The 27,962-nt window shown below is 41.6% G+C and overlaps 3 protein-coding genes across 14 annotated transcripts in view; all 3 read right to left on the bottom strand.

The window, feature by feature from the left end:
* Positions 1 to 905: 905 nt before the first annotated feature.
* habp2 (hyaluronan binding protein 2) lies at positions 906 to 6,292 on the bottom strand. The gene is made up of 13 exons (XM_017424232.3): positions 6,150 to 6,292; positions 5,825 to 5,921; positions 5,641 to 5,730; positions 5,443 to 5,553; positions 5,211 to 5,327; positions 5,018 to 5,128; positions 4,135 to 4,306; positions 3,941 to 4,038; positions 3,468 to 3,858; positions 2,306 to 2,448; positions 2,085 to 2,219; positions 1,445 to 1,590; positions 906 to 1,355 (listed from the first exon to the last, which is right to left on the bottom strand). Exons 1-13 carry the CDS (start codon positions 6,207 to 6,209, stop codon positions 1,191 to 1,193), a joined length of 1,836 nt encoding a protein of 611 aa, XP_017279721.1. The 5' UTR covers positions 6,210 to 6,292; the 3' UTR covers positions 906 to 1,190.
* A 1,429-nt stretch (positions 6,293 to 7,721) lies between these two features.
* Positions 7,722 to 11,881, bottom strand: LOC108240639 (probable E3 ubiquitin-protein ligase TRIML1). Its single transcript, XM_017424241.3, has 6 exons — positions 11,855 to 11,881; positions 9,599 to 9,694; positions 9,244 to 9,477; positions 9,118 to 9,164; positions 8,896 to 9,038; positions 7,722 to 8,670 (listed from the first exon to the last, which is right to left on the bottom strand). Exons 1-6 carry the CDS (start codon positions 11,879 to 11,881, stop codon positions 8,099 to 8,101), a joined length of 1,119 nt encoding a protein of 372 aa, XP_017279730.1. The 3' UTR covers positions 7,722 to 8,098.
* Positions 11,190 to 27,962, bottom strand: part of ablim1a (actin binding LIM protein 1a) — a 38,763-nt gene continuing 21,990 nt past the window's right edge. For 3 of the 12 annotated variants that reach the window (XM_017424305.3, XM_017424299.3, XM_017424307.3), the window contains 20 exons: positions 26,791 to 26,878; positions 25,868 to 25,932; positions 25,542 to 25,586; positions 24,091 to 24,168; positions 23,820 to 23,978; positions 23,635 to 23,679; positions 22,739 to 22,768; positions 22,519 to 22,648; positions 21,126 to 21,245; positions 19,542 to 19,646; positions 19,229 to 19,276; positions 17,600 to 17,740; positions 16,886 to 16,971; positions 15,936 to 16,059; positions 15,722 to 15,783; positions 15,524 to 15,584; positions 15,313 to 15,320; positions 13,928 to 14,002; positions 12,375 to 12,455; positions 11,190 to 12,251 (listed from right to left, as the gene is read on the bottom strand). In XM_017424305.3, coding sequence (XP_017279794.1) covers positions 12,138 to 12,251; positions 12,375 to 12,455; positions 13,928 to 14,002; positions 15,313 to 15,320; positions 15,524 to 15,584; positions 15,722 to 15,783; positions 15,936 to 16,059; positions 16,886 to 16,971; positions 17,600 to 17,740; positions 19,229 to 19,276; positions 19,542 to 19,646; positions 21,126 to 21,245; positions 22,519 to 22,648; positions 22,739 to 22,768; positions 23,635 to 23,679; positions 23,820 to 23,978; positions 24,091 to 24,168; positions 25,542 to 25,586; positions 25,868 to 25,932; positions 26,791 to 26,878 — 1,665 coding nt within the window. In that variant the 3' untranslated portion in view covers positions 11,190 to 12,137. The remainder of the gene's footprint in view (positions 12,252 to 12,374; positions 12,456 to 13,927; positions 14,003 to 15,312; positions 15,321 to 15,523; positions 15,585 to 15,721; positions 15,784 to 15,935; positions 16,060 to 16,885; positions 16,972 to 17,599; positions 17,741 to 19,228; positions 19,277 to 19,541; positions 19,647 to 21,125; positions 21,246 to 22,518; positions 22,649 to 22,738; positions 22,769 to 23,634; positions 23,680 to 23,819; positions 23,979 to 24,090; positions 24,169 to 25,541; positions 25,587 to 25,867; positions 25,933 to 26,790; positions 26,879 to 27,962) is intronic. The other 9 variants (XM_017424301.3, XM_017424310.3, XM_017424303.3 and 6 more) reach the window with 8 other exon arrangements.

Here is a 27,962-nt window from a genome sequence, read left to right as displayed (position 1 = left end):
TGTTGGGTTCCTGGGTGTTTCCTGTCTGTGGTTGGGGTTGCTGTTTCCCTGTCCATCCTTCAGGGGGCGCCGGGCAGTCATTCCTGGAGGGCGTGGACCAGCTGATATTCATCACCTGCACTGCATTATCTCGTTTGGAGGAGCATAAGAGGAGGAGGCAGCCTACACACCAGTGCCAGAGTGTTTTGCCAGTTTTGGTATTACAGGCCACCTGAAGTTCTCCAGTGATCGAACTTTGTGAATTTCTAGTGATTCTTTGTTTTTTGTGCTTCCATAGGAACTCTCACTACAGAAGCTGTGAACCCCTTAGTGGAAACCCAGCGCAGAACCTCTCCTTGTGACGCCGGTGGATTTTTGCCCACCGGATGCCCAAGTCCCTGATTCCCACCTTGGTGATCGGATCTCCACGCTCGCTGCCCTCCTCTCTCCGGCCATAACGAAACCCGCCCAGATCTCGTCCGCCCTCCAGAGCTGCCCCACCACCATAAGCGAAGCAGCAACACTCGACCTCAAGTAATCCGCCCAGGATCCTTCAGACTCCCCCCCCGGTCCGTATCATCTCAGCTAAAGTAAGAACGTTAAGTTTTTTTCCAGCAGTTTACCATTTCCTCCAGTCATCGAACTCACCATACTCTTTCACCCTTAGCTCCAACCAGAAGCATCGAATCCTCTCCGGACCAGTTTTTCCCCTTTTTCTGTCATTCTCTGCAATAAATATAATTACTGATTTCCCTTGTACTGTGGGTGTTCTTGCATGTGGGTCAGACGATTAAAACCCAACATGACAGATATAAAGGATGACTCAAGACTTTTGCACAGGGCTGTTCATTGCTTCCCTTTTTTGTCTCGTTGTTAGAAAGTGTTTCAGTTTATATTTATAACAATAAGAAATTCTGACTCTGGAGCACAGGGTAGCAAACTTTTATTATCTCTTTATGAAGTATTTTTTCTGCTCTCAAACAGAAACGTGACAACAAGACGTCTGGAAGATTTCAGGTCGTTTTGTAGCTTGAACAACATAAAAATCACATTTAGCATCCGATGAATAAAAATGCATTATTTTAATGTTTGAATTTTATTGATAAAGGATAATAAGATGCTACAAGCAAAATGAGACGTATAACCCAGAAGCTAAAATCCTGATAAAGTTCTTGGCTTCGGACTCGTTAATGGTAACGAGATCATGTTTTTTAAGGAGTTGCTTGAGTCTTTGATCGAATCCAGTCCAGGAAGTGAGTGACTCGTGTGTAAACACCAGGCTTGTTCTTCTTTCCACACTGGTCTCCCCAGCTCACCAGACCGTAAATAACATGGTCTCCGTTGTTCTTGCAGGTCAGCGGTCCTCCAGAATCCCCCTGAAACACGAGATGAACGCACAACCTGACTCAGACTGTGGTTTTACTACAAGTAAACTTTGCAAAAATGATCTCCCTGCACGACGAACCTGGCAGGAATCCACCCCGCCCAGGAGGTGGCCAGCACAGAACATGGAGGGGTCCAGGACAGATCCGTAAATCTTCGGTTCAGAGCATTTTTCCTGGCTGATCAGCAGAACATTGGCGTCTAACAGGTGACTGGAGCCATAATCCGCTAAAGAAATAAGAGAAAAACATCATCAAACATACGTAATAACACGTGTAATTTACAACAAACTGAATCACTACTGACTGCTGCCATCAGGGGGGTGATTATGTAATTGTGTGTTAGCTAAATATTTGTTGAACCAGTGGGCAGATTTTCATGAAACAAATCACTGGATGTATTTCTACAAGAGATTAACTTTCAGGGTCAGCTCAATTCAAGACGGCCAAAGCAGCTAATCAACATTATCAAACACAAAACTGGCGATAACTCTGTCAATTTACAGATACTGAGCTCAAACCTGGTGTAGTCGTAGCTAAGAGTTATCCCAAACCCATACCCTGAGCACCAACAGATCATGCAGCATCTTTGTTTAAAGCTTTGGCTTGCAAGGCGGTGAGAAATATGCACTTCTGTCTACTTAAGTCTCCGGAATAAACTAAAATAGGTGCGTAAAGGTTATAATTTCCATTTTGCAGTTGAATGTGGTAAGGCAGCCTTACATTCCTCGGTGGCACCCCATCCAGAAATGGTGCATTCCATTCCATCCGGGAGCTGGGCATCAGGCAGACAGGCCGTCTTTACAAACTGAGTCTCGTTGGCACAAAACCCTTCAGTCCCCTTCAGCTTCAACAGGGCTTTGAAGAAGCAATGACATTTTTAATAAAAAATAAATTAAAAAACTGAATTAAACTTTTAGATTTCACGTAGAATTGTGTGGTACCTATGTCGTTATAAACAGCTTCGGTCGTTTTCCTGTAGTTCTCGTGCAGAATAGTGTCCTCAACTTCCACGGTTTGAGCTGCAGGATCCAGCCTATCCAGGGCCATGCTTCCCATTACCACCCGCATGTCCTTGTTTGGTTCACTGTGAAAAAACAAAAAAGACAATTTAGTGAGCATATCTAAAACTGATCATCCTACCTATTTTCTATTTTCACAAAGGCAACAGGTCTAGGAGGAAAACTCAGACCTCCCTCTCCCCAGCGACCCTCCCCAGATCCTCCTGAGGATCCCAAAGCAATCCCAGACCAGAGAGGACTCATTACTGCCCCAGGGACTCCTACAACTGCCAGGAAAATCTCTGAAGGGAGACGCCCAGGACCCAGGAGGCACCCGAACCAGCTGACCAGATGATGGAGCACCTTAACTTATCTCTGAGGCTGAGCCCGGTCACCCAAAGTAGAATAATTTTAGTGACTTGGATCTCATTCTTTCTGTCATGACTCATATCTCATGTGAGGGTTGGAACATAGACCAACCAGTAAATCGAGATCCATGAACACCACAGACAGGATCAGAGATGAGGGGCAGCCCTGGCAGAGTCTAACCTGCACTAAGAACAAGCTTGACTTTGTACTGAGGATGCGGCAACAGCTCCGGCTTTGGTTTAGTAGCTTAGTTATCTTGTACCTTAATTAGCGTTATCATGTTCTAGATCTTGGCTTATTTAGATTATCTCTGTGTTTGATTCTGTAACTTTGACCTCCTTAGTATTATCATATTATGTTGGCTGTTAGCGGGCCTTTTTTGGTACCTCTTAGTATTACACTGCATTGATGTTTTTATTTCTATCGGTTTAGTTCATATTTTGGATATTGTTAGCCTGATTGTTGTTTAGTTTAGTTTTCTTGTGTTTTGTCTGCAACTTTGTCTGTAATTTTGTTCTTGTGTTGTAAAGCACTTTGAGTCACCTTGTTGCTGAGGGGTGCTATATAAATAAATTTCACTTCACTTCACTTATACAGGTACCAGACAGCTCTTAAATGCAACCCCAGCAACCTGGTACTCCCTCAGCTTCCCCCACGGAACGCCTCGGGGAACAGAAGCCTTAATCAGAGCCAAAAAACTTTTGTGAGAAGCTAAAACTGTGTGTATTGTGCTTACATGCAGTGTCCAGCCGTCAGAACCCAGCAGCTCGAGATAAGAACTCCTCCACAGACGTGTCTGTACGACAGCTGGGAGTTCTTTGGTTTCTCCTGCACAGACACCTGCCAGGGTATCGCCCCTGGACTGACCTTCAGACCCCCATAGATTCGGGTAAGTGTCTTCCTTGGCTGCGGCTGGCCGCAGGTCTGAAACTGCTGCGGTTCGGCAGTAGCACTGGGGATGACGGGGCCTTCGGTGGGTTTGGTGGTAAGCTCTGGGACCACGGGGACTTCAGTGGGCTTCGTGATAACTTGTGGAACCTCAGTGGTCTCCGATGGTGATGCGGTAGTAGATGGCGGCTCAACAGAAGTGGGTTGAGGAACAGTGGGAACTACTTCAGTTGGCGCCTCTAAAAACACAGACAAAAAGATATGAAAGCTGTTTTGTTGATCAAATTTGAAAGTTGTTTGCAGCTTTGGTGCTCAGCTGACTTGTTGGTTTAGGACACCGAGTCACATCACAGTAGTCCCAAAACAGTTTGTGGCCTTTTCTGAAGAAACACCAGGGTCTTGAGTCTCCGTCTGGATTTCTACGTGTTAAACAATTAAATAAAAGTCTAATGAGCATCTGTTGGTAAATTCTGCTTTGAATACCTTTCAAAAACATCCATTTATTGTCGTCTAACCTGCAGAAGTTGTGAGGACCAAGTCCGTCACTGTCCTCGAAGGAGTTGAAGGGATCCCTTCCGTTCTCTAATATGAAGTGAGAGTTCCAGTAGAGACAGTCGTAGCCGTCTTCTGTCTCACTTACATTTCCACGATACGTCTCCCCGTCATCCACATAACAGTCGTTTGGGCCTGGGAAACAGACCCAGACACATGCAGTTATCAAGCTTACGTCAGACTCAGAGAATAAAGTCAAACAGAACATTTCTGCTGCCTAAAACTCCAACATGAGTTTGTAATAATCTAAGATGCAAAGAAATGTTAAAGCTGCTGCCAGTGTCTAAGCAGAGCAGCAAATTAGCAACAGTGGAAAGGACAAACTCCCTTTTAACAGGAAGAAACCTCCAGCAGAACCAGAACCAGAACCAGGCTCAGGATGAGCGGCCATCTGCTTTGACTGGCTGCTGTTTGAGATGACAGGAAGGAGACAAAGACAAACACAGAATGACTGGTCCAGGTGGAAGAACAAAGACAAACAAGATAATGATAGAAATACAAACATGGAAAGTAGAGCAAGTAAAGACAGCAGCAGAGTGAGGACATGTGGACAGTTTGTCCTCCAGCAGCAGAACTAAGGGACAGTTCAGGAACCCCAAACCAACCAAAGTAGACAGGGTGTCAGCCGCCCATAGAGCTCCAGAATTTTCTCACATTTTTTTGTTAATTTCGTCTAAGTTGTGCGACGTATCGTTACCAAAGGCTCTTGATTCTTTTTGCATATTTTGCATGTTTTATTTAAAAGCTGCACAGTAAAATATGGGACCATAAATTTGAACAGGATAGTAACAGAAGTGTTTTGATGCTTTGGCACCTTTAATAGAAATGCAACAGCGCAGTATTTACCCACGTGACAGAAGCGACCTCTGAACCCTTCAGGGCACTGGCAGTCAAAGTTATTTCCTTCCTGGATGCACTGGCCTCCATTTTGACACGGATTTGGCTCACACACGGCAACTTTGGAGAGAAAATTGGTTGGATCTCAACTTCAAAACCTCTTCGAACAACTTCTTGTGAAGATTTAGCGTGCATATCTTACTGTGTTTGCAGTCTGGAGGCTGGAAGGGCCACTTGCATTTGCACTGGTAGAAGGGGGGGCTTGAAGTCAGCACACACTCCCCACGTCCACAGAGTCCTCGCCTACATCTTCTTGGGCCTGAAACAAAAACACACCCCCAGAAAAAAAACAGCATTTTTGCCTTTTACATCTTCCACGAGCTACTGGCTTTAAATCAAAGAAAAGCAAGAAGAAGCAAGCATGTTCCTCCAACCTTTATCACATTTCCTTCCTCTAAAAGGCTCGGGGCAGTCACATTTGAAATTTCTCTTGCCTTTTTCCTGGCACACACCGTTATTACGGCAAGGATTCGGGGTGCACCGGCCTGATGAATGAAAAACAAGAGCATAATGTTACCCGTATTTCAGAGCATTGCTGTGCATGGAAACAATACAGGTTTAAACTGTCTCACCATCTGGTTCCTGAAGTTCAAACAGCCATTCTAAATTAAAGTCGTCATCCTCGTCGTCATCATCATCACTTGTGTCTTTGAACAAAACGTCTACAACAAGGAACGTTTGTAGGATTCAAAACATTTCTTTCTTTCTTGAAGATAATTTTCTACACGAATGATGCAAAAAAATGGAGGCACAAACCTCCAATTATGTCCTCGAACGTTAGTTTTATTTTTTGACGTCCTCCATGTTTACCATGTCCTCGAGGTTCGTGGTCTTTTTTGTGTTTGTGTTTCGACTGAACAGAAGAAAATCCATCCAAATGAGTTTCACATATGTGTCAAATTCCTAACTTGTGAATATGTAACATTTTAGGTTAGTGCTGCTGACTGTAACTATTTAAAAATGTGTAAAATGACCCTTTTTACTAGCAGCTTTGTCTGCAGCATTATATTAACAGTAAATTGCATTATTCTCGTTGCTCAGCTGTAAATAAAAACCATGCATGCAAACAGTGAATACGTACTTCAGCAGGAATCAGGAGCACTGCTAAGAAGAGGCAGAAGAAGAGCAGCTTTAGCTTCATGACAGCAGCGGAGCAGACGACATCAAGGAGGCTGAAATAAAGACTGCACTGTTCTGCAACAAAACACAGACTTTTCTAACTATTTGTGCAAGGTTAATAACCTTCAAGCCCTTAGCTTTTCTGGCATTCACCCTGTTGCTGAATCAGATTTACTGATTAACCCTTTGTTAATATTTACTTTTAAATATTATAGGTTCATAATAAAATATAAATGATAAGTCAAAGCATGTGGAGAGGTAACGGCTGTCTGGGTCATCCTTAAAGCCATTTTATATTAATTAAAATTACAATTTGCTCTAATTAAAAAAGGTAAACACACACTTGCAACACAAAAGTTCAGAGAGCATGTTTGCAAAAAGCTGACTGTTTGTTTGAATAGACTTTGGATCAAAACATATTGGGTACATCTGAAGAATAAGACAAATACAGTACTTGTGCAACTATGGTATGCTGAAATAAATGTGCCTTATCAGCAAATGTTCAATTTACTACATCAGAACATCCGAACTCTAGTGCTTTATTTAAATACAGGCACTATAAAAGTGTTGGAAATGGCTTGTTAATGTTATTTCTGCCTTTATACCCTCTGATGTTTGTTATTTCAGTGAGAATAGCATTTTTATTAGTGAGGGAATCTGCCGTAACAGGAACTCTCAGTAAAAAGTTACATTTATAGGTAGTAACTTTGCTTTATTAAAGCATTATAAAGAGTTTACAGGCTACACAGCTACAGTGGGTTGAAAAGTTATTTTATTATTTATTCTCTCTGTTTTGTTGCCTTACAACGATGATGCCCAGTCCTGGTCCTCATGGGCCACCGTCCTGCAGGTTTCAGGTGTTTCTCTGCTTTGACTCACCTCATCTGAATGAATGAGTGATTAACCTGAAGACCTGCTGTGCAACCTGGAATTCTTTTACTTCACACAACATAGCCGCTATGAAGGTGATATTTTTTAATTTGTTTAAACAAACAAAAAATGAAACAGAAAAATAATTATTCAACTCCCGAAGTTAATACTTCGTAGAGCCGCCTTCAGGTTGGTGCTGCTTGTGTCCAACAATCTTTAAATGAAACCAGAGGTTCTCAGCTGGACTGAGGTCTGGGTTTGGACCGGACCGTTCCAGGACCTTTACCTGGTTCTCCTTAAACCCGTGGAGTGTTCTTCAGCAGAGGGTTTGGACTCATTGTCCTGCTGGAAGGTGGACCTCCGTCCCTGTCTCAAACCTCTGGATGACTCCATCAATTTGCTCCATCCAGATTTTCCTGAACTCTGACCAGTTTCCCAGTCCCTGTTGATGAAAAACATCCCCACAGCATGATGCTGCCACCACCATGCTTCACTGTGGGATGGAGTTCTCAGCAAGATGAAAGGTAGTGGATTTCTTCCAAACAATTTAATTTTTCAATTTTAGTCTAATCGGATCGCAGCACCTTCTTCCACATGTTTGGGGAAGAAATTATATATATATATATATATATATATGTGTGTGTGTGTGTGTGTTGGACTGGTGTTGATTCTGGTGGCTGTTTGCCTTCAAAGCAAAGGAGGTGAAAACATATGCATGTACCACTTAGATCTTTTAGAAATATTTAAAATATATTTCCCCATTTAACATTATTAATCTGGAGTATTTTGTGGAATTATGTCATTTATAATCAAATCAAAAATCTGTTTATTTCAGGATGTAAGGCAACAAAACAGAGAGCAACCTGCTGGATGTAAAGCTGCTGGGCTTCAGTCATTTTCTCTGCGTGTCTCATATAAACCTCGGTACCACGGACTCATTGGGACCATGTTCTGTCTGAGGTGGGTCCAGTTAGGGTTCACAACCAAAGATAACTTTTTGTGATTGGTGCCCTAACGAGTAATGACAGCTCTCCCGTGTAGCTACAGGTCACTGGTAGGAGAGGAAGCGTTGCAGATCACAATGGGACTTGAATTACTGCCGCCGTGGTGATGACCAGGACACACGGCCAGGTGGAGGCTCTCTGAGAAGATCCCAGCGCTGAAAGAAAACAGGGGCGTCATTTTCTCTGCCTCCAGGAAAGTCACCAACCCTGCAGGGAAACTACACAAAACCCCGATCCGACAGAAACGTTTGGCGAAAGGCAGCTGGTGAGGCACGCCTCCATGCCAGGCTGTGTACTCCCCGTCAAAGAACTCCACACACCAGGACTCGGACCCCCGGCCCAGCCAGCAGTCCTCCGACGTGCCTCTGCGGGGAATGCTGGGGTAAGTGACACCGACCTCCCAGTAAGTCTTCCCAGAAACATCAATCTCCCAGTAATGGCGCCCACAGGTGAAGCCTTGCAAGCTGATGACGTTGAGGGTGGTGTCGAAGCGTCCAGGTAGATCAGGAAGCTGCTGCCAGGTGTCGGTGTAGGCGGCGCTGTCACCTTTAGGAGAGATGATCAGCTTCGGGTGGGCCGTCTCTGGATCCAGGTGCACCTCGCTGGAATCTGCAGACGAAAGTTATCAATTGAGCAAGATTGTTTTCCTCTTTTTAATAATTCCGTATGTGTTTCTGCAATCTACTTCTGCACAGTTATATTGACTTTTAGCAAAGGATTAAAAGCAGCCTTTTGCTAGTCTGGTGTTGTGCTTCTTTTAGCGTCACACTGTATTTTTAGAGATAGTTTTAGATGAAGTGTTGACTAATGCTCTGAAAAGAATGTGGAACTTGCAGCTCTGCAGCAGCTTCTTGATTAAAGGCGTCTGTGAGGAGACGAGCAGAAGGAGGCTGCTGCTGAGGCTCAGGATCTGACCGGCTTTAGCTTCATCCAGGCTCACGCTGCTCGGGTCTGACTGGTTTAACACATCCATCACTCTGAGGGAGGAAGAACATTAACCAAAAATCAGCACCTGACGCTGCACTGAGCAGCACAGAAACTTGTTCTTACCCGTACCTGTCCTCTGTGTCCATGCCGTCCTGCTCGGGGGGTGGAAAGAACCGCTGAGGAGCAGCAGGAAATCACAGTTAACTGGTGATATTACATTTTAATTCACTGGGTTTTGATCCTTAACTTTACTACCATTGTATCCGGCTCTGTGTCGGTCCGGGTCAGGGCCAACGAGAGCCTGGCCAGGTCCTGCTCTATTGCCTGGATCAGAGCACAGTTCTTCTCCATGAGCCCATCCAAGGCAGACACAGCAGCCCGCTCCTCCATTTCCAGGTGGGACAGAGTAATCCTCAGGTCCTCCTCCAGAACAAGCTGGATCTCCTGGTACTTCTGTATGACACCGTCTCTTATCACTGAGGATTGTTTCTGTGCCAGGTACACATCAAGATGCCAGTTACTCTCATTTTATTATGTTTTATTTCACGGTGACTGATTTAATTTGATGGTTTTTTTAAATGCATTTTCACAAAAAGTCTGCAAAACTCACTGTGATGTCTGACTGCCGTGCTGCAAGTTTCTTCAGTCTGTGTTTCACTGCCTCCCTTTGCTGCTTTAGAGACTCTAGGTGCTTTTCTAATGTCTCCTGGAGGAAAACACACAATCAGTGCAACTCGTTTAACACCTGAGTGGGACAGGATGGATGATTTGTGGTGAGAAGCTGCTGCAGACATAAAAACTTCTAACAAAAAGAGTAACGAGCTGCAGAAATGACTTATTTTATCTGTCTGTTAGGTCCTTTTGTTTCCTGTAGGTGATATTAAGCTTATAACAGATGATTTATTTGCATTTATTTCAGTAAACAAGGCCCCGGAGAATAAAAATAGTCATGTCATTGTGTCATTTCTTGAATCTAACAGATGTTTAGCGTCTCTTTTTAGCCGTTTGAATGATTCTTCATTTCTGCTCATAGTTGTGATTGACATCTTTAAACAGAAATATCTTTTAGTATCAAATGTTTGAGGTTGTTTGTACATCCGTCTGCCTTTAATTGCAGGTTAAGACGAGGATATCATCCCTCCTTACCTTACGCCCGTTCAGTAAATTATCCACGAGTTTCTGTTTTACTCTTCAAAAATTAAGAAAATGAGGCTGAAAATAAGCTTTAGGCTGCTGTCGGTCTCGAAGGCATTTAATATAAAATTAAAGTAATAAAAGTAAGTAAGTACTGTCATTTAAAGAAATAAGCTCACGGGACAATATTACAGCAGTGGTTTTAAGGATTATCCTGGCAGGTTGATTCTATTTATTTAAGGTTTGTTTCACCACAAACTGAATCATTTTCATTTAAACGATCATCGCATAATAATCATTGTTGTGCTTTTTTTTTTTGTATTAAGATAAATGGAAGCTTAAATATTCCTTAAGTGTGTGAACACCAAACAGCAGCTTATACAAATGTGATGTCAGAAGTTTTACCTTCAGCTCATTCTGGAAACGGCTGCTGTGACTTTTGGGTTTCTGTAACTTAAATATTTAACAATATTTACAAATATTTTCCCCATTGAAATACATTAAGTTTCAGCAAACAGCTCTTTGGCTCTCTTATGCTACTATTAGCTTTTAGCTGTCATTCTGCTACATTTAACTGTTTGCTAACCTTTTGTTATTTTCACTAGCCTTTTAGTACTTTTAGCTAGCATTAAGCTGACCTTTTGCTACTCTTAGCTGGTTTTAGCTTTTAACTAACCCGTTGTTACTTTTGACTTCTGATAGCCTTTTGCTACTTTAACTTTTAGCTCACCTTTTGATAGCTTTAGGTTTAAACTAGCATTTTTATTACCTTTTAGCTCCAGCTAGCCTTTTGCATCTTTTAGCTGTTAGTTGATCTTTTCCTGTTTGCAGCTGATACACATCTGGGTAGTACCTGTATTACGTATATTTTGCACACTGTAAATACTCTAAATGAAGCTTGTAACCTCGATATCTTTATAAGAATAAAATTCAAGCCCCGTTTGCATCCTGAGGTCACTTCCTGTCCAGCGTTACGTCCCTGAACCGAAACATCAGGTGAACATGTGATGAAAGACAACAATAAGCAGAAAAGAGGCAGTGAGTAAGTTTTGTAGAGCAGAGGGTCATTATGGTTCATGGTCATTTAAAGCTTTATTGTCTCAGATTTCAATACAACAAGTGGCAGTGTGGGTTTTCATTTATAAAACAATACTTTCAAATACAGTTGCTTCTTGGATTGGGGGGGGGGTCATATGGTAGATCAGCATTAAAATAGAAGGTTCCTACTTCCAATATATGTAAAGGGAAAGCGTTTAACTGTGTTTATGAGAGCCTGAGAAAACAGAGACATTTCTTTTTGTCTGTTCAGATGAAAGTTTCGTTTGCTCCAAAGTCAGGTGAAGAAGACAGGTGACGTGTCAGTGCTTAAATGATTCATTTTGATGTAAATCCAGTAACAGTTAGTGGGTTAGCTGACTGCTTTCCCCAAACACTTCACTTTGTTTTTTGTTTTTTTTACTATTATTTTAAAGACTCACTGAGCCGATTCTTGAAAACTTTGGACTAAAACTCTTTCAGCCCAAGCAAAAGAAAAGCTGACACACACTCAAGCTTCAAGCGAGGGCATTTCGTAATGTCGCCATGAAATTCTATTATAATTACAAAGTTCCACAGGAATCAACAGCAACAAATAATAATGTTAGGAAGAAACGAGCAAGAAAGGGGAGCAGTTCCACTTCAAGCAAAGCAGAAGGTAAAATAAGCGCAGTCAAATCAAAGAACTTGACTCTACTCGTCGTTCGTTCTCATTCTTTGTCATTTTTGAACTTCCATCCATTGTTTCTTGTGTGAGTCTATACTGGGTTGGTCCACCATCTTGGCAAACAGTCAATTTTTTTTTTGGTGCGCTCAGTTATGTCCAGGATAAAATCAACAAAAAACAAAAAAGAAAAACAGAAGAAAAGAAACCAGAACCTACGTCTAGATTACAGTTGTTGTGTGCTATCTGACCGTATGTACAGAAAAATGCATGCGGAAAATTAGAAAAAAAACAAACAAACAAACAGAAAAAAAGGTTAGAAGAGCTTGGCCTTCTTTTTCATGTCGTTGCGTTTCCACAGGGGAAGCCTGTCAAACTCCTGGATCTCCATTCCAAAGATGTCAAAGAACGTTTCGGGTGCTAAGTGGCGCTAGAATCGAGAACAAAAGTGGAGAAAACAAACTGAGAGGGAAGGCATCACTGCAAAAAAATGTAATTGTGTAACGTACTGTTGACACAAAATCAAAAGAAAAGTCAGGCGGAAAGCGGATACCTCCAGTCTGGTTCTGTCCACATCCCTTGGCAGTTTAGCTCTCCCTCTACTGGTTATCATGAGCATTTCATAGGGATACACCTTCAGAAGGAGACATCCATCAGTCAACAGCTCAAATTAACAGGCCTCAAAAACCTGCAGACCATTTTTAACCAACAAAAAATCACCAAATTTGGATATTTTTGGTCATTTTGACTGTGAGTAAGAAAGGTGGGAGAACAGGTATGTGACAGGAGGCTGACTGGGTCGTAACTGGGGGAATGCAGGCGTCTTTTTGTGTGTGAGAGTTGAAACATGCAACGGATAAAATAAAAGGGAAAAACATGACATCAAGGCTGTATTTTCGAGGTATTTATAATTTTAAGAAAACCAAATAAACAGTAATGTAGGCCACATTGAAATGACTGTCCTGGAAGTCTCAGGTGCTGGAGGTTTTATTAAACCAGGGTCATCTGTGCAAGAAAAAACTGGCTTCTAACAACTGAGATGCTCAAGAATAAGCAACTGAAAGTTCTTTAAAGCCTGTAACCAACTCAGATCAACACAGTAAAGTGGAAATGTTCTTCTATACGACTTCCATTCCAAATTTGCGATGTTCTGAAAATGTAAATAAAAGCAAAATGCAATGATTTGCAAATCTCATGAACCCGTATTTTATTAAAAATGGAATACAGCAAACACCATTTTTGGGAAAAAAAACAGGTAAAATTGAATTTGATGGCAGCAACATGTGGCAACAAAAAGGCTGAAAAGGTGAGAGAAGAAATCACTGGAGGAGCTTTTACAATTAATTAGGTTAATTGGAAGCAGGACAGTAAGAGGACGGGCTGACAGGTTCTGGTTCTGGTTCTGCTCAGGAACACTTCCACAGTTCACTGTGCCGTCCACAAATGTTGCTTAAAGCTCTATCAGGCAGAGAAGAAGCCAGATGTGAACAGATGTGTCTCCTCTGGACCAAAGAGGAGAACTGTTCTGAGGTCAGCCTGCCTCTCTGATGGTATAGGGGTGCATTAGTGCCTCTGGAAAGGATCTCCAGGTTTTAGAACAGCTGGAATCCTCTACAACCAGAATGGGACAACATTCAGCAGCTGCTCTCCTCAGGTCCAGATGTTGGAAGAGGAGGAGATGCTGCACAGAGGGGAACATGGTTCTGTCCCATTGTGAATAAAATATGGGTTTATGAAATTTGAAAATAACTATATTCTGTTTTTAATTTACATTTTACACAGCGTCAAAGGATTTTGGAGTTGGAGTTGTACCACACAGTATTTAGTGATTTCTGGATTTCTGCACTGTATGCTGCATACAGTATCCAGTGGTTTTAAATCAAAGCTATGTGCAGATGAGCATGGAGAAGCCAGCATGCTAAGCGCTAAAGTGACTTGGCAGCTCTTTAAAAGCAGCATGCTAAATCAGGAACCCAGCTGACTTGGGTCATTTTTGTACTTTATTATTCTTAAATTTGCTCTGAGCAGTAAAATGCAGTTAACAGAGTACATGTGTTTCAGTGCGAGTTACATTGGCTGTCATTGGAAGAAGAAGAAGATACTTGCTTTTGGTTCCAACATATTAGGCATAGATACTCCCCTGTCCATCCTTGCAAGAGCTGCACGGCCATCCTTAAAGTGCTAAAGAACAGAACATACACACATGTAATATAGTGGAAGGAGCTGCAAGAGTAAAGCCATGAATATGTCCTCTTATGGAAGTGGGTGCAGTTGTCACTGGATGGAGCAAGTAGCTGGAATATACTTCTGTTTCGTAATCTGTATTAAAGATGGCATTTGTTTATCTTTTGTGTGAATGCTGAGTCAACTTTCATGCAGTTGTTCCTCTTTATAGTTTGTTTTGTGCTATTTTTACATGTTCTGCTCGATCTGCAGGAACAAGCAGACTTCTAACTTAAATACTTTTAAATTATTTAACTTTATTTAAAATATTTTCCCAACAGAAACACACTGAGATCTCCTCAGTTCCTTTAAAAACATTATTCTCTGAAATCTTCTGCAGCTTACTGGCTCTGTTTGTGTCTTCATATGTTCCTTTTAGCTAATATCTTGTTAATTTTAGCCTTTAGCTACATTTTAGCTAAGTTTAGCTTTTTTTTTTTTTTTTTAGAATCTACACCAGCAGCTTTGAGCTACATTTAGTTGTTAGCAACTGTTTTGCTATTTTTAGCTCTTAGATAATGTTTAGCTCCATGTAGTTTTTAGCTACTGTTTAGTTAAGTTTTCAGCTGCTGTTGTGGAAATTTAAACTTTCAGCTATTGTTTTGCTAATATTTAGCTTTCATTTATGGTTTTGCTAATTATAGCTTTTAGCTACAGTTATTCAACATTTAACTTTTTAGAATTAGAGGCAGTTTTTTTGTTTTTGCTTTTAGCAACAATTTTGCTGATTTTAGCAGTTTGTGATTGTTTTCCTTAAAATTAAAGTTTAGCTACATTTTTGCTAACTTTAGCTTTCAGTTACTGTTTTGCTCATATTAGCATTTAGCTACAGTTTAGCTGATTTAAGCTTCCGTTCTGCTTATTTCAACTTTAACGATTCATCCTTGAAGAAATTTCATCACTCAGCATTCACACTGTAGTTTTGCGTTTGTTTCTTGTGTGCCGAGTTTAAACTGTAATCATGTTTCTGTATAACATAGCTTGAGTCATCACACTGATGAAGAACACACAGAACAAGACAAGGCAATGATCGTACACTGCATTTCCAGCACACAGGTTCAGCTACGGGGCGCCGCATGCTTTGCTTCTTGTACTCGTTTTGAAAACAGCACAACATGCCCTGCAGTCGACATTTATCCAAAAGTGATGCAAGCAAGAAGCAGGAGTGGGAGCTGTGCATTCAGGGGGAAGGCGTCTGTTGCAACCAAGCGTGTGTATGATGCAGGATGAAGAGGCATGCCACGTGAAGAAGCAGATGAGACACATACCTGAAACTCTGCAGGACAAAATGGGACAGAGAATGAGACTCACAGTTAATGGTTTGCTGTCGGGTCCCCTGCCAGACTGCTATCTACAGAACTGCTTTTTGTTTCTTCATGAAAATCAAATATATCTGTTTCTGTGCATACAGCAAGCCAGTTCTGGCGCTGACTAGCTCTGAGGTTGGTTTCGAGTCTACGTTTGGATTGAAGCTCTCACCTCGGCCTCCCCCACACATGTCACCATAGCTGTTGTACTGGGTGAAATCTGTTGACTGAGGCTAAAGGAACAGAGACAACAGCACATTAACATGCATTTGGTTGTTGATTTCAGACAAAAATGGTTCCATGACTGAGTGATTTAGCGTTAGCACTGCTTTCATTTTGGACTTTTCTTGTCCTTCCTATCTGCTCTCACCCGATGCAACCCGTTCCGTCCGTACCCGGGCAGAGAGTTAGTCTTGGTTGGAGACGTTTGATCTGAAAAACAGATCGCAACGTTGAGCTAAATTTGTACATTCAAACAGAATAACAGACTCAAGGGTAATAAATAGTGGGCTCTACAGTACAGGTGTTGTGATGCACATTGCTGACAAATCAAGAGTAAATCAGCTGAGGAAGCTGCTTCGTACCTGCGTCACAGTTGCTCATTTTGGGATCGTAGCGTTGAGCAGAGAGGCTACGTGCATGCCGCTCCCTAATCTGCTCTTTTTCCATCTCCTCCTTCAGAATGAGCTTACCTAAACCAGACTGAATCTGCAAAACACACACACACAGCTTTCTGTTTATCTACAAAGTCAGCCATACCTATAAATTAAGTGCCAGATAGTGTTATATGCATATGAGTTACGTAATGACGGTGCTGTTTTTAATAGAATAAAATGTAAAATAAGAAATCAAACTCGGCCTACATCAAAAGGCAATTCCCTAAAGCCAGTATCTCACTGGGCTGGGGCTGTTGGAAACAGTCCTAGTCCAGTGAAAATAGGTACATTTTCAGGTGTTCGCAACCAAGCGACCAGCGAGCTGTGCGGCCATGTTTTGAAAATCATGGCCTTTTTTTCATGTGCATGACTTACAAACCTGTATTTCAGGGCGTGCATATTATTTTGTTCCCGCCTCGGTCTGATTCATACCCACCTCGGCAGCCACCCTCACCTCTGACATGAAGACGGGCAGATTTGGATCAGTTTTTAATAATTATTATTAACATCAGTGTGGTTTTTAGACCTGGGCATTTGGGGCTGGACACAGCTTCTCTGTCAAAAGACGTATGTACGTCAGCGACAACTCTGTTGCATACACTTTTTTAAACATTTTAAAAAATTTAAACAAAACTTTAAGCTTCTGCAACCCACACAAGGAAACTGAGAATCCCTGTGAACGTTTGGAGACTGTCACGAACGCCGTTTGCCGAGTAGTTGCAAACAGTCGCAGCCCAGTGAGATACTGACTTCATCCCATATTACAGCACAATAAAATTAAAGTTCTGTTATTACTTTTGGTTTTGGTGTGGCACCCCAAGATGCTCTGTGGCCTCCATCTGGCCACCCCCGGGGATGGTAAATGTCGCCTGACTGACCTTACTGAGATGTTCTTCCTGGAGTTGCTTCTTTTTCAGAGCCTCTTCCTCCTCCTCTTCTCTGGATCTCCTCCTCCCCTCTGAACCTGTGGGCGTCAAACAGGGAAACAAAAAGAAGTTACACAAAACCACATACGTTCACACATCCCTGAAGGAAAGCATGCGTGACGTGTACAGAACAACTGGATGGAGGGACAAACAAAACAGACGAGGTTTGGCTGTAGAGATGTGAGATAATAAGTAATGAGGACAGTTTTAACACAAATCTGAGACAGAGCTGACGAGACAGACAAACAGAAGGACTTATTGGAAGATTTGGCTACACAGACATGACAGTTTACACATCATTCATGTCAAGAATTTTGTGGATGTCAAATACAAAAAAAATGTACGACAGACAAACAAAGGTTTGAAGTTAGTCTCAGTTATCTCTGTCTAAGTCATTTGTGAAATTGCTGCATGTAGCCGGAGCACTCATCATGTAAAAGAAAGAAAAATGGTGAAACTGATGCTATCTCAAGCAGAAAACAACATGGCAGCAACAGAAACCCGACAACACTTCGGCTCAAAGCAAACTGAAGGTGGCGAACACCGCGGCGTCCGAAGAACAGCGTGAGCTCGGAGTAAAGCGAGGATGCAGTTAAGCCGGTGGAGCAGCTCGAGGTTTCACCAGCAGGTAGAAGTGCAAACACACCCATCAGCAGCCTACTGTACCTAACGCAGCGAGGGAGTGGGGCCAACAGTCACCCTCACTCCGTGAGTTGTCATCCGGAGAGGGAGCGTGGGCAGCGGGGAAGGTGGCAGATCTGATGATTTCATCAGCAGACTTCCTCTGATGAGCTATGGCAGCTGCGTCTAGGTTGGCAACCATGGGAACTGAACTATCAGTGTCTGGGTCACAGTCTCAGCTACAAGTAAACATCTTAGCACCATCAGGCTCAACAATCAATGAATCATGGCTCATCTGGCCATGATGCAGATGCCTCTCCTAACAAGTCACTGTGCCATGGGCTGAACCCTAAAGGGGAAGTTTGAACATCTTTAAAGGGATGTTTTATCAATTAGTTATCAGTAGTTAGAATCTAATCAGCTGTGATATCAGTCCAGGCTAGGCTAATGGTTAGCCAAACGAGAGCCTTTATAAAACCACTCTTTCTGTAAACAACACACTGGTGTGAATGAAAGCAACATTAGCTAATATTAAACCTCTAAATTTTTGCATGAACCTGTTTAGTTTGTCCCTGTTTTTTCCAACAGAACAAAGTCTGTTTCTACAATAAACTGGCTAGAAGTGCTGATCAGGTGGACGGATCGGCCCATTTCATTTGTCAACACTTCCTGCTTGATTGGAAATAGTGTCTTATGACTATTAGTATTTTGAACTTTCAGACTTATTTTATTTATGAACAAAATTTCAGTAGAAATACATTGAGATCTCTTCAGATCCTTTAAAAACATTCTTCTCCTCGAAATCTGCTTTTCTGTTTTTGTCTTATTTTAGCTTTGAGCTACTGTTTAGCTAAATTTAGGTTTTGCTTCTTTAACTTTAAGCTACCATTTTGCTCCTTTTGGCTTCAGTTTTATTCCTTTTAGCTTCTCTTTTCTTTATTTTAACTTTAACTCCTCACTTCTTCTTCATCTTTCACCTTGCATTTTTGCAGAAAATGCAATTTTGCCAGTTCCGTAATGAAATTAGGATGAATTAAAAGAAAATTAAACACAGATGTGTTTATTTGCTGTTTGTTATGTCATTTATTCTTTATATTTTTAAGGCTGTTTTTGACAAAATTGACCCTTTGAAAAAGAAGAGTTGTTATCGCACTCTTGTTGCACCAAAGTTGCAAAGGACGCAAACTCTAACGTTATGATTGTGACTTGTTAAGATAGACAAAAAAGCAAACTGCAGGTCAGACAGAAAGGGGTTGGAGACAGACTTCAAACAGAACACTGACGCAGGAGGGTGACTATGATTACATGAACACACACAGTCAAGCTGAGTCCAATAACCTAAAAACTAGGATTTGTTCTCAACAGTTTTATCCCACATAGCTGCTATAAAGTTGTCAGACAGACGGAAGTATCACCTTATCAGTCGACAGCCTACAACTATGAAGATTTAGACAGAATACTTTGGTTTGTTCTAGTTTGCATTCACAAATGTTCATATTTTATGTTAGCAATAATATTATGGCAATGACTTTATTCTAGTACTTGTTTGGACTCATTTCACAAAAAATGTCTTCATATGTTGTTAAATATCTCAGCAACAATTATTCCATTTATCCCTTGATATTTGACATTATTTATTTGACTAAAAATGTTACATTTTAGGAGGAAAAGTACCGTATTGTTTGTAGATGGGAGGTTTTCTGTAGATGTTCATCCCCTGATCTGAAAACAATTAGATACAGACACAAAAGACATTCAGAGAGTCAACAAAACAGAGGTTTTAAGAATTACAGCAAGGTTACGTAATGCATTTCCCCATTTCTGTTTGTTGTTATAATTCTTCTAATTGTCAAAAAAAAGAGGAAAAAACTGTAAAAGGTTTATTTTAAATGGAGTGTAATGAGTGAGAAGAAAGAAAGATCGAACTAACCAACCAAACAAAGAAAAAGATGGGGTGAGCAGTGACAGGGTGCGCTCCAGCTCCTACCTGGGACGTGGAAATGTTTAGGGGTCTGACAGAGAGGCGGGGTGACCGGCCGGCTCTCGGGCCTGAGCGGGAGAGGTGAGCTCCGGCCACTTGGCGGGTCGGCGCCTCACGTGAGAAGAACCAAGAACAGAACATGAGCAGAGATCCTAAAGGGGAACCACAGTCTGAACGGTGCAACACACACATGGACCAGCAGGACCAGGTGAGGACATCGTGAGTGAATGGGAAACATTCTGATTGGTTCTGAAAAACCCACTTAACGAAGCAGAACAAGAGCAGATGAGAAGAAACGTTTGGGAGATGCAGGATGATGGTTAAAAGTTTGAGTTCACAGTGAAGCTTCTTCCTTTCAGCAAGTCCTTATTTTTATCCTGAGGCAGTATCTTAATGGGCTGCCGTGTTGGGGACAGTTTGAGATGCAAATTTTAGTTTTAAATAGGTATTTAGGACATGTCTGAACAAACTCCCAGAGATATTTGGACCAAAATCTCCAGGAGTTCGGAGACATATTGAGCAAATGTTGCTACCTGTTGGCTGCACGAGGGTCTCCAGAATCTCATGAAACAGTTAGAAGTGACAAATGAGAAATCTGAAACATTATTACAGATCCTCTCGCCTCGGACCAAGCCTGAACGTTCAAAAAATACACGAGACAGAATTCTTGTCTCCCAATATGTAACTTTTTACTCAACTGTGTTGTCAGAAGCTCATTTTAACACTTTTTATTGATTAGCCATCCATAAAACCTTACACTGGTGTGAAAGGTGACCAGTAGAGTCAGTTTGTGCAAAAAATATTAAAATGGTAAAAAAATGGTGACACAAGAGCCCAACAGCAACAGTACTCTTCAATGTGCATTTTGTACCAATAAAAACTTGTTAATTTTGAATGCATCCAGTTTGTGTCACAACTTGAACAGCTTTTAATAAAATATAAAACTTATTTAAAACATAAAAAAAGCTTTAAATAATAAACGTGTGATTGTGACCCAAGCAGAGACACTGAGAAACGTTTTCAGACACAGAAGCCATTCGCCAACTAGTCGCAAACAGCTGCAGCCTGGTCAGATACTGGTTTTACACTTTAACCTTCGGGGAGTTTATAGTTTGGGTCAGGGGTGGGCAATCCTGGTCCTGGAGGGCCACCATCCTGCAGGTTTTCCTTGTTTCCTGCTCCAACACACCTGATTCAGGGGTTAAATCACCTCTTCATGTTCTGCAGAAGCCTGTTAATCACCCATTGATTCAGATCAGGTGTGTTGGAGCAGAGGAACAAGGAAAACCTGCACGATGGTGGCCCTCCAGGACCAGGACTGGACACCCCTGGTTTAGGTGGTAGTTTGGGATTACTAATATCTAATAAGTGCATGCAAAGGGACCAAACACAAGAAGCCTGGCAGCTACTTTGGCAAAGTCAAAGAAGTGATGGATCGGCTGCATGACTCGGACCGAAACACTAATGGGAGGTGATGATGGATCTAAGATGACAGACGACATGATGATGAGGGGTGGCACTCTGCTGACGGTGGAAATGACGTGTTGCTTCAAACTGCGGGGTCGGATAAGCGTGGAGCAGGGCCCTTACCTTGGCTATGGGGGAGGAAGTGGTGTCTGAAAGGGGAGGTGGGGCGGGAGTCACTATTTCTGGAGCCCACACTGTTACTGCAGAGGGAGGAGCAGAGCTTCTGCATGCCTGTCAGAGCCTCTGCAGGGAGGGAGGGAGGGACGGAGGGACAGGGACGACGGAGGACAAAACCCCGGGACCAGGCAGCAGAGGTGGACAATATGGGGTCGAGAGGAAGAGCGAGACGGCGAGGAGCAAAAGAAAAAGGAAGATAAGAGAGTCAAACACTGAAAAGAATAAAAAAATAAATAAAAAAACACTAAAAAGGTTCTAAACTTGATCTCAAACTTTTAAACAAAACAAAAAGAAGATAACAGAAACAGGTCGACTTTAAGTTGTTATTCTGCAAAAAAATGAAAACTAAGCTAAACCTAAACTTATCTATTTCTGCACAAACTTATTTTAGTTTGTAAAGAACTATTTATTCTACTCAAATGTGGGAAATGTTTAAAATATGTGGCCCATTTAGAAAAAGTAATAAATATCATCCTAATGTCTCTGAATGATGCTTCAAACAAAAAAACATGTTTTATTTACCTGAACTGCTAAAGTGACAAGGCTTTCTTTTTATTTTATAATAACAATAACTTGCCACATGTTACTAACACGTGTTTTTTGATGCCTTAAAATCTTATTTTCAATAAATGTGCAAAACTACTTTCTGCATTTACAGAAATTTGCCTCAGTTATGTTAAAAAAGTCAATTTTCTGGTGGATTTGGAGTCAAAAGGTTGCAGAAAAAAGTAGGAAACAGACTAACAATCTATTAGCTGAACAGTAAAACTGATTTTTGCATTTTAATCAGATTTTCAGAGTCTTCAGAATAATTATTATGTGTATTAGCTACTTATCTACTTCTCTATGTATCTGCAATAAAGTTATAATGTTTAGTATACTCCAGCATGAATGCACAGTTATTTTATAAATATGTAAATTAAGTTTACCTTGTAATCTTTGTCCTCCTTCTGTCTGAATTCATACTCATCAGTTGTTATAATGATTTGTTTTTTAATGCTTTAAAATTCTGAGCTTGTCTGCTGCGATTAATCAATTTCCCTCAGAGGATCAATAACTTAATAACTGTTAAAAGCTGAGGAACAGACCTTTGTTCTATGAATAATCTGGACAGGAAAGGAGATAAAAATGGCCACCCCTATCGTCAATATAAACCGAAACTTTACTCAGATTCATTTCATTTTTGGTCAACATTACGAGGAGCCACTTGAGAGGAGGTGGAGGGTCACTTGTGGCTCCACCCCCCCAGGGTGCAAAGCCTTGGCGTGAACATAAAGTGACACACACACACACACACACACACACACACACACACAAAACAGTCCCGTCGAGTACCCACCAGGTCTGTGAAAATGCTGAGGAGACCGAGACAGGGTGGGGGTGTAACCATGGCGATTATAGACGGGTGACCCGATGGATCCCTGACTGGTGGACCTTTGGAGGATGCGGTCCCTTTTGTCGTAAGGTCCCTGACACACACACACACACACACAGTTACTGAATACAACACGGGATTTAAAAAGCAGAAAGTGAAGAGCAGATCCAAACAGCCGGCTCACCTCGGGAGTCGGCGACATGTTTCTTGAGGACTAAAAAAAAATCAAACAAACCTGTGTTATCACCTCTTATTTATAAAAACAAGAAATGTTGGATGTTTCTGAGGCAGCTGCTGCCCAAAACTACAAACATCCGGCAACTTTCTTCTTCTCTTTCTAAATTATTATTAATAATATTATTGATTTGTAATAAAAACTGTAGAAGAAGAGTAAAGAAGGACCAAGATCAAAAGACGTGTTAAAGCTGCTGCCAGTGGTTCATTACGGTTACCATGGCAACTCGCTCACTTCCTGACGGGACTCTTCACGAGACGGGCAGAAACCCAGACTAGAAAGTAAGCCTCAAACAAACATTCGCTGTTTGAGGACGACGAGTCGTGTTGAAAACATTTCCTGAGCTGCGAGTGATCACACACTGCAGTGTTTTCTGAGGAGTTCAGGACATGTTGGAGGAAAGTCTGAGCTCAGATATGATGGAAGTCAATGGGAGTTCGGGGTCAGTCGGCCATTTTGGTGTTGTATTTGAAAGGAAAGTGAGAGACACACTGGGGGACAGAGGACAGACATGTCAAAAACTGTTAAAGATATGAAAAAGACTACAGAAAGTTGGACTTTACGTGACTCAGCAAACTGTTTAAACTCTGAATGATGCAGAGCTCCAAACACGGCTGAGTTTTCTCACTCCTTTTACCAAAATCCAACAGATTTTTTGCAAATCTTGTATATTTCTTACAATGAAATGCTACCAAACATCCAAACACACCATTACTGATCGAACTGTACGTTTTCTAGTATTTTTTGCAGGACTTTTTCCAAAGCTGAGACATAAACGGTAGAATAAAAAAAGGTGCTTCAGAGCTGATCGGTTTGCAGCGTTTTCATTGTGCAGCACATCTTACCTTGTCATCAGGCAAGGGGGAACGTTCCCTTCTGGCACTGTGGAGCTGAGAAAAACACAGAATCAACACCAGAAAACAATCCTTCCAGAGGAAAAGGTCATTCCAGATGAAAACAGGATACTTTCTTCCATGAGGTTATTTATAGTGGCCATGTGTCGCGCTGAGCTCGCAGTCTGCGTGTTTACCTCCGCCACGCTCTCATGCCTCTCCTCCCGCTCATCCAGGGAGGTTGTGTACATCGGTTCGTACGTTATAAGATCCGGGCGCTCAATGTCATAAATGGCTTTGACTTTTGGAATGGCAGCTAGGTCTCTGTAATCCAGGATCTCATTGTCTACTTTTGCCTACAGAGACGAATAAAATCAAACACAAACAGGAGAAAAAAGGAGATTACTACAGTTTAAAAACACTAAACCAATATTAGCCCAAACGCAGCAGCTGGGAGACATTTCTTACATAGATGGTGTGACCCGGTGAGCCAGGTATGCTTGAACCAGGTCGGGAACAAATACTCTCAGACGACGACCTCGTAGGCTATGAAATGCAACCACATCAGAAGTTATTAGACTAAATAATCACCTGGCAGACATTTTATGCTGCTAAAATCCCCCACTGCCCCCCCATTCTGAAGCTGCTGAGACATTCTGTAAGAGGTGAATAAAAACAGGAGGAGTCAATGATTTTCAGTTCGCATAATCCAATATTTTATTCATAATCGAACATATTAAACTGAAAAACTGTATCAGTCTTTGGAGGAAAAATGGAGGTAATTTAAAATTTTTTGGAAGCAACACGTCTCAAAAATGTTGGAATGGGGGCAACAAAAAGCTGTAAAAGTAATAAGTACAAATAAGAAACATCTGGATGAGCTTTTTACAACTAATTAGGTTAATTAACATCAGGTCAGTGAGAGGACTGGGGATAAAAAGAGTATTTTAGAAGTAAAGATGGGCAGAGGGTCACAAAATACGGCATCTGAAATTAGTGGAATAAATTCAGAATAATGTTCCTTAACGGAAAATTGGACTATCCCATCATCTACAGTTCATCATATTAACAGATCTGAATAATCTGGAGAAATCTCTGAGGTCAAAGGTCAGGCTCTGGTTCTGGTTCTGCTGAGGAACACTGTCTGTAAACACAGTTCACCGTGCCGTCCACAGATGCTGCTTAAAGCTCTATCAGGCAGAGAAGAAGCCAGATGTGAACAGATGTGAGAACTGTTCTGAGGTCAGACGGGTCCAAACCATCCAGCCTGCCTCTCTGATGGTATGGGGGTGCATTAGCGCCTCTGCCATAGGCGGCTTACACATCTGGAAATGTGTTGCTGCCATCAAATTCAAAATCACCTTATTTAATTAATTTGTCTACTTTCTGAGTGTTTAAACATTTGATGTGTTCCACTGTGAGTAAAATATGGGTTTATGAGATTTGCAAATCATTGCAAACTGTTTTTATTTACATTTTACACAACGTCACAACTTTTTCATAATTGGGGTTGTATATAATTACCCAAAAAGTACACAACTTGGGCTTTAAACACTTAATGAGCAGCTAAAGAAAACCTTCCCTCTGTGTCTACGTCCCATGAAATACACGATCTCATAAACAGATCATTCATTTGCAAATTTGCAAAGTGAATGAGCGGCACTTTAGTGATGCTCGTTAGGATCTCATGCTCGTTTATGGGAGGATGGAGAGGCTGGATGGCTGCAGCAGGTCTGAATGTGGCGCTCGGCCCAATCTGCCTCATGCACGGGGTGTGTTTGGTTAATGACACACACACACACACACGGAGGGGGGCACCGCAGGCTGTCTCCAGCAGGGGGCAGCGTGCGGTGCGTATACATCCTATATGTGCATGGAGGAACACAGGGTGATCTCATAGCCAATACCGAATACAGTACCTGCCTTTCTGTTTTTTGGAGGAATAAGAGGGACGGAGGCAACAGCTGTGGAGGAAGGGAGAGGGGGGGTTCACAGGACATCACAGGGGTTGTGTCTTCACACACACACACATATATATCATTTACACACACACACACACCCCAAACATGGCCCGAGCAGGCAAATTCTTCAAACCGCAGCAGGTTATGGTTTAACGAGCGATAAGAGCTCGTGTGAAGCACTTTGTTAAATATTCTGAATATTTTCCCTCAATAAAAATAAAAAAAATAATAAAAAATGAACAGAAACAAAAAAAAAAAAATCAACAAAATGTCCAAATTCCTACCCGCTCCCTGTGTCTCTCCTCCGTCCTGGTGGTGTTCTTACAGCTGGGATGCCAAACCGTGGACCCTGAGAAGGAAAACAGAGCGCGAGAACATTATGATCACCTGCAGCCGGACGGCGAAGCCTGTCTCTGTTAGCAAAATATCCCCACTAATTTTAATGAAACTAAGTAATCATTAGATGTAAATCTACAACTGATTCACTCGTAGAGTTAAACCAATTCAAGATGGCGGCCACAGCTTATTAACCTTATGTAACACAAATATGGCTACAAATAAGCAGATTTTACAAATATTGTTATAAAATTTATTGTGATAGATCCCCAACACATATTTTGAGCTAACAGATTGTGCAAGAACTTTGGTTTCAATTTCATTAACTCGTTAAAGTGAACTATGTCTGTCTGTTAGCAAAATATCTCGTGCTACAGATACAACTCTGTCATTTTTAAACATAAAACAATCTTAGTCTAAGATTCTGGCGTGATAGACGGTGGTGGTTTGGATTCCTTCAAGCTTTAAGTTAATATATTTCCGGTCAAGTCGCTCATTTATCGGAACAATGATCTGGATTTTCACTTTTACAGCACATTGTTTTTATTCCTGACACTTTTTAATAAATCCCATCATGTGGCGTTTGGTGTTTTTTCCACCAACTACTGAGTTGCTCACTGTTTTGTTGAGGAGCTGCTGCTTAAAGTCAAAATTAAAAGCATTTCCAGGGAATCTTGAGTTGACAATGTTTTCTAAACTGCCAGGAAAACTTTCAATAAAGCAGTTTGAGTTAAACATTTTAAAACATTTTTTAAAAACATTTATTTGTAAGAAAAGCCTAAAAAGCAACATTCAGATCAGCAGCTTCCAGCAGCTGCTTCGTTTTGATTAAAGAAAAGAGGAAGCAAAAAGCAAACCCAGGTCCACTCACCTTGCAGATACATCTCTTCCCCTTCTGTGAACATCTGATTGCACCTGCTGCAGCGCGCGCAGCTGGGATGGTAGTGCTTATCTCCTGCCTGGAAAAAAACCCAGAGCAGAGAGCAGGCGTCACGTCGCAGCCAAATGAAGAGCGATGAAGCAGGACAAGCATCGCCCAAGTGGAACTTCCAGGCAATAAACCAGGAGCTCCACCTGCTTCTGGCGCGACTTTCTTCCTCCTTCCTAACGTTCTGTTCCGACTTTCATCACAGCCGCCAGGAGACGACCAGCAGGGACAGATTCTCCTTAAAAATCATCTCCAAAAACGGTGAATTTGTACAGAATACGAGCGCCCTGACATCCACCATCAACTTCCTCTAAATATCCTCTTTGTGCAAACTTGCATAGTTGACTAAAATAAATCAGATGTCTGATCAGAGAGGCTTTGCATGCAGACTGCTCCCTAAAAGGCGTCCTATCCACAGGAGATAAAGACACAAATGAAAGGCAGGCTGCTGCATAATAAAGCCTCAGTAATATTTCAACACTCACAGATAGGAAACATTTGCATCCCATATTTTCCTGTATGAAAAACAGGCTTTAATCAACTTTCCTCTCAAATATAATAAAGCATGTTCTGCATGTGTAAGGACTGAAGGTTTTTATTTGTTTTAAACTTTGGCATGCATGTTTTTGTTTACATGTCTCTTCCAGCTTTATTAATTTGACCTAAATTAAGCTTCAAAGACTGGCTGGTATTTGCCCTGTATTTATTTCGATCAGGCAGACTGGTGATAATCTGAGTCTCTGGCTCCTCTGATCCACTGGCAGCGACTCAGAGGTCTTTTCCTTTTACCATAAAGGCCAGCATTAGTGCTGGATTACAGTCAGACACATAACTTCATGTCTGACTGGATCCGAACCAGCAGGCCGGAGCTAAAGACAGTTTCAGATAAAGTTTGATCTAAACTCGCATTAACTAAACCTAAACCCAGAGTTTCTGTGAGAGCCGAACGACTTCACTGAAAGAAGAAGAAGCAGAAACTAAAAGTAATAAAAGTCTAACTCAAGCTAAAATGCATTAAAAAGCTTTGTAGAAGCTAAAAGTAGCAATAAAGATGGCTAAAATTAGGAAAACAGTAGTTAAAATCTTAAAAAGGCTCAAAAAATGCCCAGAAATAA

Source organism: Kryptolebias marmoratus, linkage group LG22, assembly GCF_001649575.2.
Source record: "Kryptolebias marmoratus isolate JLee-2015 linkage group LG22, ASM164957v2, whole genome shotgun sequence".
NCBI lineage: Eukaryota > Metazoa > Chordata > Actinopteri > Cyprinodontiformes > Rivulidae > Kryptolebias > Kryptolebias marmoratus.
This window is presented reverse-complemented; position numbering and strand designations above follow the sequence as displayed.